The sequence below is a fragment of the Petaurus breviceps genome, unplaced genomic scaffold (assembly GCF_028583685.1).
Source record: "Petaurus breviceps papuanus isolate PSGF00001 unplaced genomic scaffold, PetGlider_PUasm1.0 90701, whole genome shotgun sequence".
Taxonomy (NCBI): domain Eukaryota; kingdom Metazoa; phylum Chordata; class Mammalia; order Diprotodontia; family Petauridae; genus Petaurus; species Petaurus breviceps.
This window is the reverse complement of record NW_027187316.1, coordinates 52,347-72,641: the sequence shown is the minus strand read 5'-3', so window position 1 is coordinate 72,641 and position 20,295 is coordinate 52,347. Positions and strand designations below refer to the sequence as shown.

Below are 20,295 nucleotides of genomic sequence, written 5' to 3'. Positions count from 1 at the left end.
GTACAGTAAAAAGAATAACGAGTTTTCAGTAAGAGGAATCCTGTCTTTGCCATTGACTACCTGTATGACTGTAGACAAATCATGTTTCTGAGCCTCTTTTCCTCATCTATGAAATGAGGGAGTTAGATTAGATCTCTAAGGTCCCTTCCAGCTCTATACCTATGATCCTACAAAGCTCAGAGAAATTGTTACTTTTTCGAAGTCGAACAATGCATCAGTGGCAGAAATAACAACAATTAAAACTGGAACCCAATTTATTCCCAGTCTAGTATACTTTACTACCTTCCACTGTCTCTCTCTTCCTTGTTCTTCTCCCACCGAATCTCTGTATAGCCACTAGTAATGAATTCTCTACCGAGATATTAATGTTATATAAAGACCTAGTATAGAAACTCAGTAAGGTAACATATTTACATTTAACTGGAGACTTTAGTGTTTAAACCTGAAGTTGTATCTAATATGAGAATTTCATATGCTGTGGTAGAATTTGTGGGATATTTTTTTGGGCAGTGATACATTTTGTTACCCCTCAAATTACACCCCTGACAGATTTCATTCAAAACATGTAAGACTGTACCTGCCCATCAGAATAAAACAATGTCCTGTATTATTAGAGCACAATGACCTTCAATATGAAGATATTCTTATGTTGGACTTCAATATGTTGGACTAGGAGATTATAGTCTTGACTTTGTTGTGTGATCAGACTGATCCCTTCACCTCCCTAAGTTCACTCCTCTGTAAAATGTGGGGGTTGGATGAAAAGATTTCTAATGACCCTTCCACCTTCGTGAAGAACATAAAGTAACCTGTTCAGAGACTAAACAATATACAAATCAGTCAGATTCTAGAATCACAGACTCATAAAATTGCAGAGCTGGGAGAGACCTTAGAAACAATTCAATTCAATCTACCAGGCATCCATTAAACATTTTTACTTTGTTCTATGGACTGTGTTAGGCTCTGGGGCAACAAAGGCAAGAACCAAGGTGGTCCCTGTCCTCAAGTAGCTTACAGTTTACTGAGGTAATACAACAAGCACACAGAAAAACATATATTTGCAAAAAGTATAGAAAATAACTTCTAAGGGGGGGCACTAATAATTGGGACAATCTCAATACCTCCTCACATTTTACTAGTACAGAAACTGAGGCTCAGAGAGAAGAAATGTCTTTCCTAACAACCAACAATGTCAGAACCAACTTTAGAGCTCAACTTGGTTTCTTCCTACTTTGGTATTCTTTCCATTGTCTCATGCAAAACATACTATCATCTAACACCATAAGATGAAAAAGAGTTAAGTTTACTTTTTGATGCCAATGTAAAATTTCTTGTGGTGATGTAATATCCCCTGCATGAGGGTGCCCCACTGCAGACCCAGGGCAGCAATCAGCAGGTTGAAGCCCACACTGCTGAAGCCGTATTTCTTCAAGAAGGTCATGAGGAAGCCAAACCCTGTGAAGATCATCACGTGGACATCCTGGAACACTGGGGAAGAGCACAGAGAAACCCTTCTGTTAGGGAAGCATCTCACAGATTCCAGTCACAACCAGGGCAAATCTCCCAGGGCTTGGTTACAGTTGCCAGGGAAAGGGTCAGGTTAGGGGGCAATTTCAGTCATATTTCTGCTTTCAGGGAAGAGGCTGATTTAAACATATTCTGGTATATCTCTTTGCTTGGTGGAGTCAGTCAGTCAGTCAATAAAAGTTTATTAAACACCTACTCTATGCCAGGCACTGTACTAGGGATATAAAAAGAAGTGAAAGACAGTTCCTACCTTCAAGGAGCCCGCAATCTAAACAGGGAGACAACCAAAAAACCAAATATGTATAAACAAGTTATGTACAGGATAAAAAAGGAAATATTTAAAAGAGGAAAGGAGCTAGAATTAAGAGGGATTGGTAAAAGCTTCTTATAAAAGATGAGATTTTAGTTGGTACCTAAAGGAAGTCAAGAGGCAGCGATGAGGAGGGAGAGTAACCCAGGCATGGGGTATACTCAAGAAAATGACCGGAGTTAGGAGATGAAGTATCTTGTTTGTGGAACAGCCGGGAGGTCATTTATCACTAGTTAAAGACTATGTGTTGCGATGTAAAGTATAAGAAGACTGGAGAGGTAGGAAGGGGGCTAGGTTATTTCATTTACATATAAATATAATATATGTGTATATATGTATGTGTCTATCTATATGCACATAGGCCCACATACATATACAAATATATACATATGCACATATTGTATTTGATCCTGGAGGCTATAGGGAGTCCCTGGAATTTATTGAATGGAGGGTATGCCATGGTTGGGTCTTTAGTTGAGGAAAATCACTTTTGGGGGCTGGAGGATGGACTAAAGTGGGTAGAAAACTGAAGCAGACAGACCCACTAGAAGGCTATTATGATAATCTAGGCCAGAGGCCTGCACCAGAGCAGTGTTAGTGTCAGAGAAGAGAAGGGGGTACTTCTGAGAGATGTTGTACAGGTGAAATTGACAGTCCTTGGCAATGGATTGAATATGGGGAGTAAGAGATAGTAAGGAGTCAAAGCTGATAGCTAGATTTTGAGCCTGAGGGATTGGGAGGATGGTGTTGCCCGCTATAGCAATAGGGAAAGTAGATTTAAGGGAGGGTTTAAGGAGGGGTAATGAGTTTAGTTTTGGACATGATGAATTTTTTTTGGAGGGGGGAAGGCACAGAAATTAGGGTTAAGTGACTTGTCCAAGGTCACACAACTAGTAAGTGTGTCATGTGTCTGAGGCAGGATTTGAACTCAGGTCCTCCTGACTCCAGGGCCGGTGCTGTATTCACTGCACTACCTAGCTGCCTCCATGTTGAATTCAATTTGACTACTGGACGTCCCTTTTGAGATGATGAGTAGGTGGGTAGAGATGCGAGATTGATTGTGCCGTATAATAGAAAACAAAATACTGAAGTGAGCCAGGAAACCTGGGTTCAAGTCTTTATTCAGTCACCTCTAACTCTGTGACCTTGAAAACATTGATTAACCTCTCTGTGCCTAAATTTCCTCATTCATGACGTTAGGATGTCATACCTTCTAAGTTCCTTTCACCTTTGTGATTCAAATACGTAATAACAATTGAACATTTATGAATGTATTTTCCCCATTTTGGTCAGTTCTATTTTTACTGACCTTATGTCTTGAGGCCATTTTTGCAGTGGGCATGATTTTTAAAACCCAATAAAAAAATAGGCCTAGGGCAGCCACATAAGTTAACAGTTTTACCACTGAGGGACCATTCATGTCCATATATATGTCCATAATCCTTACCCATAGGGCAGTTTGGTAATGTATCCAGCAAAAATAGTATTAACTAGTGATTCCTTCTATTTCTAAAGACCTCAGCATTTTTCTTTGATCACTTCAAGAACTCTTCCTTTCCCTGGAGTTGAACATTTCTTGATTCCTCTAGTAGTTTCCCAAGGGGCGGTTGACAGCAGGTTGCTCCTAGGCAAGAATAAAGACTCCGTTCATTAAAATTTGCACTTGGGACAGAGTTCCAAAAATCCATCAAGTTAACACAGTTGTTATCTACTGTTCAGGTATTTAGAATTGTGCTCTTTTTCTGAACAGCCCAAGGGTTCATGGATTCTGTGTGAATTAAGCAAGTTACTTGGAGTAACCCAGGACACTAACCTCACTTGAGCATTTAAAGGCATAAGTTCAAAAGCCCCATCTAGCATCATTTAGGAAGGCCTTATTGAAAGACTTAAATCATTGACCCAGAAGGTCACATACTTAGAGCAGTGAAGGCAGATTGAAAAACTGTGTGAGTACTGTCCCCTAGAGGAGCAATACTGGCCTTTTAAATAGCAAGAATAGGTAGTGTCTTATCAAACATGTCCCTACATCTTCTCAAGTATCAATCTCATTGCCTGCCATTCCCACCATTGTAACTTCATTTTTCTTTTGATTCTTAGTGCCTTAAAAATTATTTTGTCTTTAGTAGTTGTTTATTAAAAAGTAAATAACACTAGGTGGATGTTACTTTTAGTGAGCTCTCATTCCTTTTGTTTTTCTCTTTTAAATAACCTAACAATTTAGAAGGGATTAAAACCGTAGAGAGTGGGGTGGCTAGGTGGCGCAGTGAATAGAGCACTGGCCCTGAAGTCAGGAGGACCTGAGTTCAAATCCGGCCTCAGACACTTAACACTTACTAGCCGTGTGACCTTGGGCAAGTCACTTAACCTCAATCGCCCTGCCTTCCTCCTCCAAAAAAAAAGCAAAAATGAACCCCAAACCATAGAGAGTTTGAGTATCCTATGCATAGTAGGAGCTTCACACATGGTTGACTTGTTGAGTTAGGGCTTGAAAAGACCTTGGAGATCATGTAGTCCAATCTTTTATTATGGTTATTGACCACTAGTGGATAGATATTACCCTTTGGTAAGGAACAAAGGGTACAATTGACTTGGGAAGAAGGAAAGTGAGGGGGCAGAGAAGGGAATGAGTATACAACTTGGGGGGTCAGGAAGATGTCAAAGATAAACTTTATTTTGCAGTTTTGCTCAGGTTGGATAAATAGCAAGCATAAGAATAGCTAGCATTTATAAATCACTTTAAGGTTCTCAAAGTGCATTACATATGATTTCTTATTTGAGCCTAACAACTACCCTTTGATTTAGGTGCTGTTACAGTTACCCCTTCCACATGGGAAGTGGGGTTTTTAGGCATGGCACCTCCCCAATCTGGAAAATCTGTACAAATTTTTTTGGCCCTCCCTTCTGATTTATTATGGCATTAAAAGATAAAATACATCAATATAATATATATATATTATAGACATATATATATATATATATATATATATATATATATGTATTTCACCTATTTCTGAGTTTCTAAACTTTTTCTGTGTTGTCTGCTGATCTTCCCGCATTGTCTGTGGCTTTGGCAAAACTCCTCCCAAATCCCCATTTAATTTTCTTATGCCAACCAGGGCTATATTGAAACCATGGTGGTAAAAGTTGTGATGTGAGAGGATAACTGTCTTATCCTCATTTTACAGGTGAAGAAACTGAGGCAAGTGAGGTTAAGTGACTTGCCCAGGGTCATACAATTAGTAAGTTTCTGCTGTGAATTCAGGTTTTCTGAATCTCTCTCTCTCTCTCTCCCTCTCTCTTCCTCTCCTTCCCCTCTCTCTCTCCCTCTTCTCTCTCTTTCTCTCTCTTCCTCCCTTCCTCTCTCTCTCTCTGTCTCTCTTCTTCTCTCTCCCTCTCTCTCTCTTGTCTCTCTCCCTCTCTCCTTCTGCTCCTCTGTCTCTTTCTGTCTGTCTCTCTGTGTGTCTGTCTGTCTGTCTCTCTCTCTCTCACACACACAAAGTGGTTATATTGTATTGTAGCTTTAGATCTGGAAGAGATTTCACAGGTGACTGCATTAGAGAAATAGAACTAGTCCATTTAGTCCATCTCCTTCATTTTGAAGATGAAGAAACTTGAGGACTAGGGAAGCAATTTGCCCAAGTTGAGATATATAAGTAGAAGTGGGTTTTGAACCCAGGTTTTCTGACTTCAGAGTCAGTTCCATGCTGTTTCCCATATTATGTGGCAGAGACAGAATCTGAACCCAAGTCTTTTAGGTTGAGCATTCTTCCCACTTATGGTGTGTTACTTTCTGTTTTGTTGCTTCCTAGTACTTTAATAAATGCTTATTGAATTGAATTGCAGTGAGGGAAACCCATTACCTTCCCAATTCCATTTTTGAGTTGATTTAATTGCTAGGTGGCCAGTGGATAGGGTACTGGCCTAGAGTCAGGTAGACTCATCTTCCTGAGGTCAAATCTGGCTTCAGACACTTACTAACTGTGTGACTCTGGACAAGTCACTTCACCCTGTTTGCCTCAATGTCCTCATCTGTAAAATGAGCTGGAGAAAGAAATGACAAATCATTCCAGTGTCTTGGCCAAGAAAACCCCAAATGGGGTCACAAAGAGTTGGATAGGGCTGAAACATCTGGACAGCAAGAACAATTGTTAGGATATTTTTACTTATATCAAGCCAAACCCTTCCTCTTGGCACATTCCATCAGTTGTTTTGCTCATTAGGATCAAATAGAACAAGTCTAAACTCTCTTTTAGAGGGGAGTCTTATTTGAAGCCTGTCTTCAGGTTCCCTCTCATTATTCTCTTCTTGGCCAAACCTTCGATGATTTCTCATATTATATCACCCTAAAATCCTTTATAATTTTAATTGTTCTCTTCTGTATGTTCTCCAGATTATCAATGTTCTTACTAAAATAGGACCTCCAAAAATGAACATGGAATTCTGTATGTGGTCTTATCAGGGCAGAGGAGAGCAGAGCTATCATTTTTTCTACTGCTATGAGTATCTTTATAAACCCTAAGATCTCATTAGCTTTTTAGTCTGTGTCATGAGATTCTAGTCTATTAAAGCCCTATGTCTTTTTACTTTCTTTAGATATACTTCTATCTGGCCAAATTTCCTTTATAAAGACTCCAAACAGAAACTTTAAAATTTAATTTCTGACCCTAATGGTAATGTTACATGTTTATCTTGCCTAAATTTAATACCATTAGATTTATCCCACTATTAGAGCCTTTTAGAATCTTTTTGCATTCTTAATGTCATCTAAGATGTTAGCTATCCCTTCCAGCTTTGTGTCATCTACAAATATGACAAGAAGACAAGACTTAGAAGCTGATACTCTGAGAGTATGGGAGATACTCTGAAAGAATCTTGGGTCTTTAAAAGGAAACTGATACACCTAGGGGTTAATACCAGATGCAGATACCATTCAGAAATATGGGGACTCTTCAGCAGAGAAAAGGGGGGATATGGAGGAATTGAAGGAGGGAAGGAGAGATAAAGATAGAGACACACAGAGGCAGGGAGAAGAGAGGGAAACACACAAAAAAAGTCTGAGAGACAGAGACAAACATGGGCCAAGGCACAAAGAGATAGAGACATAGACCAAAACAAAGAACCAGAAATAGAGACAGAGAGTGAGCCCTTGACAAGATTCCATAAAGGAGGAGAATAAGATTCCTAGACTGCCTTGGACATCAAAAAAACCCAAACCCACACATCTTGAACTCCTAAAGGGAAGAAGGATTTGCAGAGAAGAAGGAACCACAAGAAGGAGCAATGTGGAAACAGCAAATGAAAAAAGTTCAAGTATAAAACTAAGCCTAGGGTACAAGCCTGATGGGGCACTAGTGATGGATCCCACAAAGGCCCTGGACTTTCCCACAGTGGCCCACATCTATATTCAAGCCTGTAACACTTTCCCCATCTCTTAGCAGACAGATGATCTCATCTCCCACTTTCCTAAGTAAGGTCATTTATTATGAGCTCCCTCATCTCATATCCCACAACTCAAAGCTCCATTTTCTCCTTGGTACCAGGCTCTTAGGAAGAGCGGGCTCTTCTTGTCAAGGCTAATTCCTCTATTATTGCTTTTTGTCCCAAATACTCTGGTCTCTTCCCATAACTTGGTCCAGCAATTATTTTTTTCCTTTCAATCATTTTGAATTTCCGCCTACAAACACAGTCAGGGCTACTTTGTCCTAATAAAAGAAACTAACAAAACCAACCCTTCTCTGCCATATCCTTAGGTTATATCCTCCATTTCTTATCTTTCACTGCTAAATGTTTACTCTTCTTTGTTGTTGTTTTTCAGTTGTGTCCAATGCTTCGTCACCCCATCTGGCACTTTCTTAGCAAAGAAACTGGAATGATTTGCCATTTTCTTTTCCAGCTCATTTTACAGATAAGGAAACCAAAGTGACTTGCTCAGGGTCACACAGCTAATAAGAGTATGAGACCAGATTTGATCTCAGGAAGATGAGTTTTCTGGAATTCTTCTACTTCTTGTTTTTTTTTTTTGGTAAGCAATTGGGGTTAAGTAACTTGCTCAAGTTTACACGGCCAGTTATTTCTGAGTGGGTGCTAAGTATCTGAGCCCAGATTCGATCCCAGGTCATCCCGACACTGGGGCCGGTGCTCTTACTCGCTGTGCTACCTGGCCTCCTGTCTTCTACTTCTTTATACTCCCAGTATCTACTTAATTCCTGGAGGTACATTGTCAGTTATCCTGATCTTGCCCCTGGACTCTAATGACTTGGGAAGAGAGAGTAAGGCTGATGATTTTGCACAATCCTGCCTCATTTAAATCCAATTCACTTGCAAGTTAAGAAGACACCCTTTTGATGACATTGGTCCTCTTCCAGAATGAAGGACAAACAATAATAACTTAATTCCTGCTAAATGGGTCTCTTACTCTGCTATGCTATTCCACTGAAATTGCTCTCTCTTCCCCTCCCCCCCAAGGGATCTTTTAATGGCTAAATCCACTGGCCTCTTAGTCCTCATCCTCTTGGATCTTTGACACTATTGATCATCCTTCTCCTAGATAGCACCCCTTCTTTGCATCTCTGATACTCTCCTCTCCTGGTCCTCCTAACCATATAACTACTCCTCAGTATTTTTGCAGGTTCATCATTTGTCTCCTACTCCCTAACTATGTGTTGCTGAAGAATTTCTCCTAGGCTCTCTCCTCTTCTATCTACCTTTTCTGTTTTGATGATCTCATCTGCTTCAATTTTCATCTCACATAGATGATGCCAAAATTTATATGTCTATCTCTAATGTCTGTCCTGAAGTTTAGTCTTTATCACCTGAACCCAAATCCACATGGAATTCCTACCATAATCTCAAATAAAAATGCATATGAAATAGAACTTACCATCTTTCACATTGGTTTGTCCTCCCTCCAAATTTACGTATTTCTGTGGCAAACAATACTATACTCCTTACTCCTAGAATGGAGTCAGTTGCCAAGTCTTGTCAATATCTCTTGCAAATATTTTTTCTCCAATCCTGGAGCTATGGTATATTCACAGAGGAGCTATCTTAATTTAGGTTCTCATCATTTGTTGCCTGGACCGGTATGGACTAGTATGGAGCAGTGGAAAAAGTAATCACACCTTGAAATCACACAACTGGAGTTGGAATCTCAACTCTGCCTCTTGCTATGTGACCTTGGACAAAGTTCTTTAACCTCTCTAGTTCTCGGTTTCCTTAGAGGTAGTTCTAGATGACCTTTAAATTAAGTTTGTTTCCATCTTTATATCTGTGATCCTATGATCCCATGATTGTATTTGTGATTTATGGTTTCCCTGCTTCCAGCATCTCCCCTCTCTAGTCCATTCTCTTTTTAACTTTTTTTTTGGCTTTTTGGAGGGGAAGTGGGGTTAAGTGACTTGCCCAAGGTCACACGGCTAGTAAGTACGTCAAGTGTCTGAGGCCAGATTTGAACTCAGGTCCTCCTGACTCCAGGGCTGGTGCTCTATTTTCTGCACCACCTAGCCACCCCTCTAGTCCATTCTCTACACAGTTGCCAAAATAATTTTCTGAAGGCACAAGTTTGACCATATCACTCCTCTGTTCACAGATCTTCAGGGGCTCCCTGCCAATTCCAGGATAAAATGTAAACCCTAAAGACTGGTGTTTAATGCTTTCAACAATATGGATTCAACCTATATTTCCAGCCTAATCTCATATTACTTCCCTTCACATTATCTACATTTGGGTCCAACTGGATAATTGCTTGCTTCCTCAACTTGACATTTCATTTCCCATATCAGTACTCTTGTATAGGCTGCTCCTCATTCCTAGGATGTACTCCTTCCTCATCTGGATCTCATAATCCTTATCTTCTTTCTGAGTACAGCTCAGTTATCATTTCCTCTAAGAAGGTTTACCTGATTTTCTCCAACTATTAATGATCTTCCCATTGTCAATTTATCTTGTATTCATGTATCTGTGTACAGTTGCATCTCCCTCAACAGCAAAATATGAGTTCTTTGACTAACATTTAAAAATTCGTATTTCTAGTGTCAAGTCTAGTTCACTGCACACAGTAGGTATTAAATGTTTGTTAAATGGGGTTGAATAAGCATATCCACTCAGGTCTTCACTGGATCATTGATCAAAAAAAATAGTTAAACAGCACAGAACAAAGTTCAAACCCATGGGCAACCCCACTTCGGACTATCTTCCAATCTAACAATCTGACGTGCAACCAATAGCCATTGAATCGGAAGACCTAGGTTTGAACTCTGGTTCTGGCATTATGAGTTTTGCAATTTTATCAATGATGTCTCATTATTACTATTATATGAGATATAAAACAAGGAAACATATGTTCACTAATTATCTTTACCACAAGAGGATATCTTTCATAAGGTTCAAATAGAAAAATGATTCCCTATAGATAGTGCCATCCTCAAGATGCTTCTGTTTGCAGATGGTATTACATTGCCTGTATTGAGCACCAGAACATTACAAAACCTCGTCTATTAGATCTTTGGTTATTCAAAAGAGATCAGCCTTACAATTAATATGGGAAAAACTAAATATATGAAAAATGTTTATTGTCAGGACTGTGACATGTAGTAGGATGGCAAGTATGTCAAGTTAATATGTTGCTATATGGATTTGGGAAAAGCACTACATACAGACAGACAATGAATTGGGCCTAAAACTGAATAAGAGGAAAAGAATAGGAGTGTGGATCTCACACAGGAAATTTTACAGTGCTTTTAACTATCTTAATGTACTCCTCAATGAAAAGATATATTTTTCCTCTTTTTCTTCTTCTTTTTTCTTTATTAATTTATTTTTAGTTTTCAATATTTGCTTCTACAAGATTTTGAGATCTGAATTTTCTCTCCATCTCTCCCCTACCCCACCCAAAGACAGCATGCATTCTGATTATCCCTTCCCCAAATCTGCCTTCCCTTCTATTTTTCTATAGGGTAAGGTAGATTTCTATACCCCATTTCCTATAGATCTTATTTTCCAGTTACACATAAAAACAATTTTTAACATTCATTTTTAAAACTTTGAGTTCTACATTCTCTCCCTTCCTCCCTCCCCACCCACCCTCACTGAGAAGGCAAGCAATTTGATATAGATTGTACGTGTGTAGTCAGGCAAAACACTTCCATAACAGTCATGTTTTGAAGGACTAATTATATTTCCCTCCATCCTATCCCCCCCCCCATTTTTCTATTCTCTCTTTTGATCTTGTCCTTCCTCAAAAGTTTTTGCTTCTGATTACTACTCTCCCATTTGCCCTCCCTTCTATCATCCTCCCCTATCTTATCCCCTTTCCCCCTACTTTCTTGTAGGGTAAGATAGATTTTTATACCCAATTGAGTGTGTATGTTATTCTCTCCTTAAGCCAAATCTGATAAGAGTTAGATAAAAAGATACATTTTTCAAATTAAGTATTCCCCCAGTGAAACTCTTAAAGTTTTGAATTGTGAAACATAATAATCTCTGGTGAATTAAAGTTACAGTTGACCCAAAAGGGAGCAGAGAGCCACATTTTGGGTTAGAGTAAACTGCAGCATATTTCTGATGCTAACATACACCTAAAAACCAGAAGTAAGGAATATCATTGAGGAAATATATGATCAGAAAAGGAAGTAAATAAGTCATATGGTATGAGTGAGAGACAGATAACAGGATTCATTCAATGGCATTTTAGAAATATATAAAGACCCTAGAGAAGGGGTACTTAACTATTTTTGATGTCATGGAAATTTTTGGAAGTGTGGTAAAGCCTATGGACTCTTCAGAATAATGCTTTTAAATGTATAAAATAAAACATAGGATTGCAAAAGAAACAGATTATATGGATACACTTATAAGAATATTTCAAAAGCACAAAGAACTTGTAATAATAGCAGTTATTTATAGAGTGCTTTAAGGTTTCCAAAGTGATTTACAAATATGATCTCATTTGATCCTTACAACAATCTGGAAGACAGTTACTATTATTATCCCCATTTTACAGATATAAAAACTGAGGCAGGTAGAGGTTAAGTGACTTATCCAGGGTCACCTAGCTAATAACTATCTGAAGTGATATTTGAACTCAGGTCTTCATGACTCCAGGTACAGCCTTCTATCCATTGTGCCACTTAAATGTCTCCCCCATGTTAAAAATACTTACCTTAGAGGTAAGCCTCCAGAACACTGGGTTAATCCTCTATAAAAGAACAGTAGAATAACATGGACAACAATCTATGTAAAGAGAAGCAGCTGAGGTGCCACAGTCTTGCTGCTGCCCGCCTCATGGCTGCTTCAGTTCCTGGCCTGTAGATTGTAGGGGGACCAAGCAACCAGTCTGAGGGGTAATCCCACTTGCTTTAGCCTGCTTGGATCTGGATTGAGGTCTAGGATAGAGGTTCTGGGGTGTGTGACCAGCTTGACAGAGTGTACGGAGGCTTCAGAGAGGGCACCCAACTAATACCTTCGACAGCTGAGAAAACCCCAGTGCTTGGGACAAAGCTCCCCTGTCTGGTGGCAGAGTCCTACTGTGGCAAAAAGCCCAAAAGTCAAGTAATTGAGAGGCAACATGAGCAGGCAAAGGAAGCAAAGCAAACAGAGCAACCCAACTTTGCACTCCTATTTTGGGGACAAAAAGGATCAAAGCACAGAACAGGAGGAAGACAGTAAAGTCATAACTCCTGCACCAAAAGCTTCCAAGAAAAATACAAGCTGGTTACAGGCCATAGAGGACCTTAAGAAGGATTTTGAAAAGCAAATAAGATAAGTGGAGGAAAAATTGGAAAGAGAAATGAGAACGATGCAAGAAAATTATGAAATGAGAGTCAACAACTTGACTGAAGAAAATAATATTTTAAAAAATAGACTAACTCAAATGGCAAAAGAGGCTCAAAAAGTCAATGAGGAGAAGAATGCCTTAAAAAGCTGAATTTGCCACATGGAAAAAGAATCTCAAAAGCTCACTGAAGAGAATCATTCCTTCAGAATTAGATTGGAGCAAATGGAAGCTAGTGACTTTATGAGAAATCAAGATACCATTAAACAGATCCAAACAAATGAAAACATAGAAGGCAGTGTGAAATATCTCATTGAAAAAAACCACTGACCTGGAAAATAGATCAAGGAGAGATATTTTAAAAATTATTGGACTACCTGAAAGCCATGATCAAAAAAAGAACCTAGAAATCATCCTTCAAGAAATTCTCAAGGAAAATTGCCCTGATGTTTTAGAACCAGAAGGCAAAGTAGAGGTCGAAAGAATCCACCAATCACCTCCTGAAAAATATCCTAAAAAGAAAACTCCTAGGAATATTATAGCCAGGTTCTGGAATTCCCAGATCAAGGAGAAAATATTACAAGCAGCCAGGAAGAAACAATTTGAATACTGTGGAAACACAATCAGGATAACACAGAATCTGGTAGCTTCTACACTGAGGGATCGAAAGGCTTGGAATATGATATTCTGGAGGTCAAAGGAGCTGGAATTAAAACCAAGAATCACCTACCCAGCAAAACTGAGTATCATGTTTCAGGGGAAAATATAGTCATTCTGTGGAACAGAGGACTTTCAAGCATTCTTGATGAAAAAACCAGAGTTGAATAGAAAATTTGACATTCAGATACAAGAAGCAAGAAAAGCATGAGAAGGTAAACAGGGAAAAGAAATCATAAGGAACTTCTCAAAGTCGAACTATTTACATTCCTACATGGAAAAACAATAATTGTAACTTAGGAAACTTTTCTCAGTATGAGAATAGTTGAAAGGAATAGAAATGTATATGTATATATATATATACACACACACACACACACACACACACACACACACACACACACACACATATATGTCTATATAGGAGGGTGTATGGGCATATAAATATATATGTGAATGTGTGTATATATGTGTACAGGTATACATAGTTAGAGGGCACAGGACCAATTTAATAGGAAGTGATGATACTTAAAAGGTGAAATTAAGAGGTGAGAGAGGAATATAATGAGAGGAGATGGGGAGAGACTGAAAGGGGTAAACTATCTCATGTAGAAGAGGCAAGGGAAAATGGTCACAATGGAGGGGAAGAACAGGAAAGCAAAAGGGAATGGGTCAACCTTATTCTCATTGAATTTGGCTTAGGGAGGGAATGAAATACACACTAAATAGGGTATCTCACCCTATAGGAGAGTATGGGGGAAGGGGATGAGAGGGGGGATGATGGAAGGGAGGGCAGGCTGGGGGGAGGGAAGTTGGAAGCACCCACTTTTGAAAACGGACAGGATCAAAGTAGATAATAGAACAAGTGGGAGGTGGGTGTGATAGTAATGGCAATTAAAGATTCCCCTGTATTGGCTTGGTTTTCAAATTGATTGTGTTAAAACCCAGAGTTTGTTAATCCCACCTGTGGGATGGACTTGTAGATGTGAAAAGAAAGTCCTGAACTGGGAGGAGCTGGTGACGTAGATTTGGAGAGACAAGAGAGAGGCGGAGGACCTTTTTGGAAGCAGTACCCACGTGGAGGCAGAGAGAGAGACCTAGAGAATTGCTGGTGGCCACTTTGAATTGCCCTGGACTTTTGAGACCTGCCCCCTGAGCTGCCAAGGACTGAGGAGACATGGCTGTTTTGCTGGTACTTTGTCTGTCTGTTTTGATGTTGTTTTGCCAGATTTGTCCACTGGTGAAAGACAGTCCTGTTGTTGAAGAAGTCCTGGAACCTGGCTTTTGGCTAAGAAGCCCTGAGACTGTCCTGCAGACAGAGAGTGAATACTGTCCACTGGTGAAGGACAGTGCTGTTGTTGCAGGGGTCTGGGAACCTTTCTGTTGGTTCAGAAGCCCTGAAGAAGGATTTTTCTTGTTGTATGTTTACAGAAATCCTGGGAGAGGGCTTTGCTAATGTGTTCAGGGGTTCTAGGACTGTTCTACAGACAGAGGATGAATTCATGAAGGGACTGGCAATGTATCTTATGGCCTTGCTAAGCCTTGTCTCCCCAGGAACTAAGATTGCTGAGAACTTGCCTTGTGTCAAGATGAAGAAAAGACCTCCATTTGGGTATTAAGTGCTGTGTTTAAACTTGATGTAACTCTGGGGTAGATTCAATTGTGATCCAGGGGTGGGGAACTTTTGACCTTATTGTGCTCTGTGATTGACAAATGAAGGTACTTTACCTATGTTTGGAAACTAATCTCCATTTGAGAAGAGAGGCTTTGTGGTGGACCAAATGAAGGTATAGCCTAGGGGTGGAGAAGTATTTAGAACAGGGACTTTGTAATTGATTGAATGATTGGAAGGTCCTGGGGTGGGGTAGTACTTGGAGATTATTTAATCACACTTAGTAAATGCTGTATTTTGAATGATGTCATGTTTTGATCTTCTCTGTTCTGGGTTTGTTACTGAATAAAATGGAGAGCACCTATGCTGGTATTCTGAACCTTGGGAAGTTGCCTTTCTTTTGGCATTACATTACAGTGGGACAGGAAGGAGGGAAATATAGTCAGTCTTCTACAATATATCCACTATGGAAATATTTTGCATAGCTACACATGCATAACTTATATTGAATTGCTTATCTTCCCAGTAAGGGTGGGTGACAAGGGAGGAAGAGAATGAATCTGGAATTCAAAGCTTTAAAATCAAATGTTTAAAAAATATACATATACATACTATTAATAATATTATTTTACATGTAACTCGGAAATAAGATATACAGGCACTGGGGCATAGAGATCCACCATGCCCTACTCAAAAGTTGGAGGGAGTATGGGAGAAGATATGGGAGAGAGCAGGTTGGAGGAGGGGATATCCAGTGGGATTGCTATTTTGGGGTGATAGGTAGGGGGGAAATGGGAAGAAAATTTGTAACTCAAAATCTTGTGGAAATAAATTATGTAAACTAGAAGTTAATAAAGCATTTGATAAGAAGAAGAAAGAAGAAAAAAGAAGAAGAAGAAAGAAAGAAAGAAAGAAAGAAAGAAAGAAAGAAAGAAAGAAAGAAAGAAAGAAAGAAAGAAAGGAAGAAAGAAAGAAAGAAAGGAAGAAAGAAAGAAAGAAAGAGGAGGAGGGCTAAGAGAAGAGATCTTCAGGTTTTTCCTTTCATTGAAACCACTCATTAAAGTCTTAATCATAAAAAAAAAAATTACATGGACAACTGTCATACAGAATAAGAAGCCATAGCCAGGTTGGGATCTGTCCTTAGGACAGTCACTTCTTATTTTTGAGTCTCAGTTTTCTCATCTGAAAAATGGAGACCAGCAAATTCTCAGCCTCCCTTGGTGCTTTTGGGAAAGTCCATAGTAAATGTTAAAGTTCTGAACAAATGTGGACTATAATTGTTATTTGATCCGACTGGGCTAACCCTCTGTCTCTTTTGTTAGTCAAATGTTCCTTTTTATCTCTGTGTCCCTGATGAACCCTCCCAGGCACTGGGAAGGAATGATCTTTAGTGGCCTCATTTTCATTATTTTGTTTATACAACTCATAGGCAAATGGCAACATAAATCCACTGTAATGGATAATAATTCTTAAAGCTGGAAAGGCATACAAGAGATCACACAGTCCAGCCCCCTGCAGCACATACAGTAGTAAGTTGTGATTATCCCAGCTTTTCCAATGTGATATCTGAGGCACGGAGTGGTTCAATGACCTTTCAGAGTTCAAGGAGTTAGTTAGGGGGAGAGGGAAGAAGAAGAGCCACATATGCTGCTTTTTACTGTGGTTCTTCTCCTCCTGCACTACATGGATTTCAGACAATTCCTTAATTCCTCTATTGTCTCATATATTGCTCAGTTTCTTTCTTATATCCTTCTCTAGCAGGAGTAGGACTGTCAACTTAAATTGAGGGTTTTAGGAAGAGCAGTAGAATTGAAGTCAGAGCACCTCCGTTCAAACTCCATGTTCATCTTTTTTTTTTTTTTTCCAGCCATATGGTCTTGGACAAGTTAATTTTCTTCTCTCGGCTTCAATTTCCTTACCTTTAAAATAAAATTCATTTCCAAGTTTAACATTCTGAATTTATTATTCTCAAAGCCTGTTGTAAGGGTTATGGGATTTAAAGATCTTCCATGCCCCGTTGGACTTGCTGACGTAGCAGGAAGGGGCGGAGCAAGAGGAAGCGGAAGCCAAGCAAGCGTTCCTTCGGTGGCTGGCGGTGGTGGTGACGGCGGCAGCAGCAGAGGCAGTGGCAGCGCGAAACCCTTTTTGAGTTAGAACTGCTGAGGACTTTCTGCTAAGGACTCCTGCTGAGGACTGCCAGGGGCCGGAGCTGCTGGGAGCGCTCTTCCAGGACGCTGGGTGGTTGCTGTGAGTGGGGAGAGGAGGACCTTTGCCTGAGGTAGCCTGTTCTGTTTTAAAGGCTTGAAAATGTGGGTGCTTTCTACTTTATCTACCTGTGCCAATGTCATAACTACTCTGATGGCTTTCACTTTCTGGTTTTGGGACTCAGTCTTTTGGTATCTTAATAAATTTTCTAGTTTATTTACTCATATGGCAAACATGACGTATTTTCTAATGGATAATTATATCAGCATATTTGTAATCTCTATAGGCATTGTGAATATGGCATTGCTGATACATTTGGCGACCAGGATGGGATCACAAAATGTCAGGCCTCTATTTGGAAGCAGTGGGGCTTTAGAGGGAGAAATGGCTATTCCAGGATGGGAGGATTTGCCTTATTCCTCTCTAGCCAGAGAATGGGCTAAAAGCACAGGGCCCTGTGAAAACTGGGAACCAAGGCTAAAAGAGGGAGAACCTGGAGATTTGGAAAGATGTTTGAAAGCAATACCCATAGAACCAGGCAAAGAACTGGCAGGAGTGTGCAGGAGAGGCTGGGTGCTGCTAACAAGTTATCGCCTTATGTGTAAAAGTAGGGATAAGCTGCTGAAGGAAAGAGCTCAGATGGCTAGGGAGTCAGCTGGTTTGCCTGAGGATTCTTCTGTGTCACAGCACTCAGAAGAGCAAACTGGAGGGACTCCAGTCCAGGAGCAAGCTACTATTCATGTAGCTAAAAGGAAGCAAAAACCTAGCAGAACGAATGTGCATGCAGCTTTTGTACAGGCTGGGCAGAGTTGCCCTGACAGCTTCCAGGAGAATGTGTGTGAGGAGAATGGAGCAAGGTTAGATGAGGAGTCTTCTAATGTAGAAGCTCTCCCCATACGAAGAAGAAGACAGGAGAGCCACCGAGGCAAAACAGAGTCCAGGGAGATAATTGAGGATTTCACTCAACAGGAGATCACTGATATATTGAGTAGATTTACCCAAAGAATGGGGGAGTCTTTAGTGTCTTGGATAGTAAGAATCACTGATGAAGGCGCCGGAGGAATAACACTGGACAGTGAGGACTGTTTAAAATTCATAAGTATCAGTCAGAATCCTTTTGTACACCAGGCTTTTAGGGATCACCATATGAAAGGAGGAAATAATAAAACGAATCTTCTAGCTTTAGCTGCAGAAGGTTGCACAAAGCAATATCCAACTGAATCTATGTGGCCTAGGGGAGACAGACCCTGGTACTCACTTAGAGACTGTATGAGAAAACTAAAGGAGGAGGTAATGAAAACTGCTATCCTGATTGGAGATGCAAATGCATATTATGATACCCCCCTAGGAGTTCCTCATAGAAATATCATAGTGAAGACAGCTCCTCCTGCATATAAGCACCTAATTCTGACTCTGTTAATTGGAGAAATAGGGCACCCTCTTTCAGAGGTGCTGGATAAGATTTCACAATTAAGCGATTTAGGGGAATGGGAAAAAGACAAATTGCCTCGAGAGAGAAGAGTAAACAGCCAGAGGATTCAGAGACAAAATAGACCAACAAGAACGGAACTGTTTACTGCTCTATTAAGAGCTGGGGTGGACTTCAGAAGAATAGATGGTATTCCAACTGAAGAGCTGCATAAGCTGTACCAAGAAAAGGTACTTAGCATTAGAATGAACAGGGAAGCAGGAACCACCCCTGCAGGTATTTCTGAATCTGAATCTTTGTATCCAAGTTTGCCCCACCTTCAGGGGGAATAGGAGATAGGCCAAGCCCCAGCCCAGATAAAAGAAATATGCAGAAGAGATTGCAGACCCCATATTGGTTTAACAATATATTGGAAGAATGGATCAACTACTGTGACTAGGGCACTGATTGATACTGGGGCTGAGGCCACACTTATCTATGGAAACCCTGATAAGTTTAAACATGGAACTCCTATTACCATCACGGGTCTAGGAGGTGCTGAAATATCAGCCAGACAGGTTAAAATAACAATGAAAATTGGGCAGTTACCTAAGAAAGAATATACTGTGGTTGTTGTACCCATTCCTGAATACATCATTGGGATAGATGTATTGAGAGGCATGACACTGAATTTACCTGAAGGGAGATACCAATTTGCTGTGAGGAAGATAGGAATTAATACAGTTTTAGTGGGAAAACTAAAAATGGACCCGATCACTTTACCTGAACCTTCTGAAGTAATTACTTTAAAACAGTATCGTGTGCCAGGTGGGCAAGATGAAATTACCACTACTATAAAGGAATATGTTGAAGCAGGAGTGTTGGTCCCTACAACCACAAGATGGAATAATCCTGTCTGGCCAGTAAGAAAATCAGATGGGACATGGAGAATGACTGTGGATTATAGACAGTTGAATAAGGTGACTCCTTCTTTGTATGCTGCTGTTCCAGATACCATCACCTTAATAGAAAGGATCCAGAAATATGATGGGACTTGTTATGCAGTTATTGACTTGGCAAATGCCTTCTTCACCATCCCAATAGACCCTAAACAATGGGACCACTTCGCTTTCACTTGGCAGGGTAGACAATATACTTTCACCCGCTTGCCACAAGGGTACATACATAGCCCCACTATTTGTCACAGGATTGTGGCTGAACAGTTGGATGAATTAAAGCTACCTGGTGTACAGCTTACCCACTACATTGATGATATCATGGTACAGGGAAAAGATGCGAAAGTAGTGGAAAGGAGTTTGACCCTTCTAATTGAGCATATGAAAAGTAAAGGGTGGGAAATTAACCCTGCAAAGGTTCAAGGACCAGCTCAAAATGTGAAATTTTTGGGTATACAATGGAACAAGGGGCTAAGGGAGATTCTTCCTCAAGCCCGACAAAAGATTCAGGATTTTCCTACCCCTACCAATAAGAAGGAGGCCCAAAAGTTCATAGGATTGTTTGGATACTGGAGGCACCACATTCCACATTTAGGACAGATTTTAAAACCTTTATATAGAGTCACACGGAAGAAATATGAATTCGATTGGGGACTTGAGCAGAGTAAAGCTTTTGAAGAAGCCAAGGCTGCCATACAATTGGCCCTAGCTTTGTGGCCCATGCAAAATGGTCCAGTGGAATTGCAAGTGACTGTACAAGATGATTATGCAAACTGGAGCTTATGGCAAAAACAACAAAGCCGAAATGTACCTTTGGGATTTTGGTGTAGGAAACTCCCTTCATCTGGA

At 40.0% G+C, this 20,295-nt stretch overlaps 1 protein-coding gene across 3 annotated transcripts in view; it reads right to left on the bottom strand.

Annotated features, from left to right (window-relative positions):
- The window catches only part of RHAG (Rh associated glycoprotein), a 50,335-nt gene that overhangs the window by 19,885 nt on the left and 10,155 nt on the right, over positions 1-20,295 (bottom strand). For 2 of the 3 annotated variants that reach the window (XM_069065771.1, XM_069065772.1), the window contains exon 2: positions 1,308-1,488. In XM_069065771.1, coding sequence (XP_068921872.1) covers positions 1,308-1,488 — 181 coding nt within the window. Of the gene's footprint in view, positions 1-1,307; positions 1,489-3,284; positions 3,462-20,295 lie in introns of all 3 variants that reach the window. The other variant, XM_069065773.1, reaches the window with a different exon arrangement.